The 3,438-nt window shown below is 45.3% G+C and overlaps 1 protein-coding gene across 2 annotated transcripts in view; it reads left to right on the forward strand.

The window, feature by feature from the left end:
- LOC105552738 overlaps positions 1-1,270 on the forward strand; it is a 15,148-nt gene extending 13,878 nt beyond the window's left edge. For both annotated transcript variants that reach the window (XM_011998485.1, XM_011998484.1), the window contains one exon: positions 959-1,270. In XM_011998485.1, coding sequence (XP_011853875.1) covers positions 959-1,062 — 104 coding nt within the window. In that variant the 3' untranslated portion in view covers positions 1,063-1,270. The remainder of the gene's footprint in view (positions 1-958) is intronic.
- The last annotated feature ends 2,168 nt before the right edge of the window (positions 1,271-3,438 follow it).

Below are 3,438 nucleotides of genomic sequence, written 5' to 3' on the forward strand. Positions count from 1 at the left end.
AGGGTTTCACCATGTTGGCCAGGCTGGTCTCGAACCCCTGACCTCAAGTGATCCACCTACCTTGGCCTCCCAAAGTGCTGGGATTACAGGTGTAACCACTGCACCTGGTGGCATCATCTTATACGTGTATTTTTCATATGCTTAGTTGATATCTACTTTGGCCACTAGACAGTAAGTGCCAGGAGGGCAGGGCCCACATCAGTTTTGTTCCCTGTTATGCCCCCAGATCCAGCCAGGTGCATGGCAAGTAAACAATGCCAGAAAACACTTGTGGATTGAATGTAGTTCAACTGGGGGTGAAATGCCTCCAGGTCATGGAAGAACAGATGCCCAATCCCGGGACAGGGGCACAGCCCAGGAAGAAGAAATGCAGCCACATTGCTGGCCAGCAATTCTATGCCCAGGTGGTCTCACATAACTCACAACCACCCCAGGAGTCCTGCTGAGAACTAAGGATTATCCAACCCAGTCATTTTGAAACCCCCTTGAAAACAACATTTCACAGAGTCCAATTTTTATAAAAGACCAAAGAGGAACAGCTCTGCTTGAATCAAGCCTGAGAAGGTAGGAACCCCACTACCTCACCTCTCCTTCCTTCTGCCCTTCCCACCCCCTACAGGGCTGAGGTTCACAGAGGGAAAGGGACTTCCCACGAGTGCGCTAGGGAATGACGTGTCAGAGCCACGAGGGGCCCAAGTCTCCTACCTTCTATGCCACTGTGCTTTGCAAGACAGCCTACCGTCACTGAAGCCACCAACGTAGCACAACGCAAAACACACTGCAAGAAACTCCTCCTATCACAAAAGTCTTCCAAGTCCTAAGCTAGGGGCTGCCTTGGGTCCCTTGGGATTCAAGAATCTGAGGAATGATCAGCAATGGATACAAACAACAATAACAGTTCATCCAAGCCCTATTCAAAGGCCTTCACCCAGCATAATGTTTTCCTTTCTTCTTTCAGATCTGAATGCATATGCTTCCCAAAGAAATTTTTACAAGAGAAACTTAAACCGCTACTGCCAGGAGCGCTGGCCATTCCAGCCGTGCCTCATTGGGAGGCCCTGAGCATTCTAGCCGGCGGCTGCACAGCTGCTGGGGTGCCTCCACGAGGAAGAGGGCGGTGGACAGGAGTCATGAAGATGAATTTGGAAACTCCCCTGAAGGAGGAGAAGACGTCTGAACCATCCTTGGGCCACCAAGCAAAAGTCACCCCAGCTCCTGAAAAAGCCCCCATGGGAAGAGCTGCCTCCAATTAAAGTTCTTGATTGCACCAGAGGATGTGTCCTTCCTCTTTTCCTTTCCCCCTTACCAAATAATGTCTTAATATTTTTAAATATATTGTCACATCTTACTAAGCTTTAAAAAGTTAGCCTATTGGCCAGGCACAGTGGCTCACGCCTGTAATCCCAACACTTTGAGAGGCCAAGGCAGGTGGATCACATGAGGTCAGGAGCTCAAGACCAGCCTGGTCAACACGGTGGAACCCCATCTCTACTAAAAATACAAAAATCAGTGAGGTGTAGTGGCGTGTTCCTATAATCTCAGCTGCTAGGGAGGCTGAGGCAGAGGTTGCAATGAGCTGAGATCTCACCACTGCACTAGCCTGGGTAACAGCCTGGTAACAGAACAAGGCTCAGAGAAAGAAAGAAAGAAAAGAAAAGAAAGGAGAGAAAGAGAAAGAGAGAGGGAAAAAAGAAAGAAAGAAAGAAAGAAAGAAAGAAAGAAAGAAAGAAAGAAAGAAAGAAAGAAAGAAAGAAAGAAAGAAAGAAAGAAAGAAAGAAGAGGGAGGGAGGGAGGGAGAGAGGGAGGGAAAGAAAGAAAGAAAAAGAAAGAAAGAAAGAAAGAAAGAAAGAAAGAAAGAAAGAAAGAAAGAAAGAAAGAAAGAAAGAAAGAAAGAAAGAAGAAAGAAAGGGAGGGAGGGAGGGAGAGAGGGAGGGAAAGAAAGAAAGAAAAAGAAAGGAAGAAAGGAAGAAATGAAAGAAAAAAGAAAGAAAGAAAGAAAGAAAAGAAAGAGAAACAAAGAAAGAAAGAAGGGAGGGAGAGAGGGACGGAGGGAAAGGAAAGAAAGGAAGAAAGAAAAAAGAGAAGGACGGGAAGGAGAAAAAATTTTAGCTTTTTGGATACCTTTTGAAATAATTCCAAATTGACAGAAATATTGCAAAAATAATACAGAGAAATTCCCATTTACCTTTTACCCAGTCACCAATTGTTTAATCTACATTTTCCCCATTTGCACCACCTTAGCTCACTGCAGCCTCCACTTCCTGAGTTCAAGTGAGTGAACTCAGGAGTTCAATCCTGCCCCAGCCTCCCGAGTAGCTGGGATTACAGGTGCCTGCCACCATGCCCGGCTAATTTTTGTATTTTTAGTAGAGACGGGATTTCACCATGCTGGCTAGGCTGGTCTCAAACTCCTGACCTCAGGTGATCCGCCCTCCTCAACATCCCAAAGTGTTGGATTACAGGCGTAAGCCGCTGTTCCAGGCCAAGGTATATCTTTAATAACACATGAGAACAGATTAATACAGTGTACTTTTAGGGTTAATTTTTAAGCATGAACTTTTTAGCCAAATGAATAAACATACACAGTTTTGTTAGATGCTGCCAAGCTCTCTTCTATAAGAGTATATGATATCTGAGATACCTGTTTCCCCATGCCCTCAGCAACTGTTTAGCCTCTCCCAATCCTACAGGTGAGAAATGGTATCTCATTTTGGTTTTAACTTGCATTTCTCTTACCATGAGTGAAGACTAACATCTATTCATATGTTTAAGGGTCATTTTTATATGTTTTTATTAATTATCTGTTTATGTCTTCCACTCTTTTTTATTTTTCCCATTAATTTTTGAGTACTCTTTATATACTAGAAATACTAGCTCCTCAAAGTCAAGTTTATTAACGTTTCATTGAATCTGGACTTTGGGTTATCATTAGAAAGCCTTTCCCTACATCCAGTTTATAGAGGAATTCACCCACACTTCTTCATTTGCTTGTATAGCATTATATATTAGAAGTATAGATCCCTTTTCCTAGCCAGGGGAACTGAGACCCACAACACCTGGAAAATCGGGTAACTCCCACCCCAATACTGCGCTCTACCAAGGATCTTAGCAAACGGGCACACCAGGAGACTATATGCCACACCTGGCCGGGAGGGTGCCACACCCACGGAGCCTCCCTCATTGCTAGCACAGCAGTCTGCGATCTGGCGGCAAGGCAGCAGCGAGGCTGGGGGAGGGGCACCCGCCATTGCAGAGGCTTAAGTAGATAAACAAAGTGGCTAGGAAGCTCGAACTGGGTGGAGCTCACAGCAGCTCAAGGAGTCCTGCCTGTCTCTGTAGACTCCACCTCTGGGGACAGGGCACAGCTAAACAACAACAACAACAACAACAAAAAGCAGCTGAAACCTCTGCAGACGCAAACGACTCTGTCTGACAGCT

This window comes from Mandrillus leucophaeus, unplaced genomic scaffold (genome assembly GCF_000951045.1).
Source record: "Mandrillus leucophaeus isolate KB7577 unplaced genomic scaffold, Mleu.le_1.0 Scaffold572, whole genome shotgun sequence".
Lineage (NCBI taxonomy): Eukaryota > Metazoa > Chordata > Mammalia > Primates > Cercopithecidae > Mandrillus > Mandrillus leucophaeus.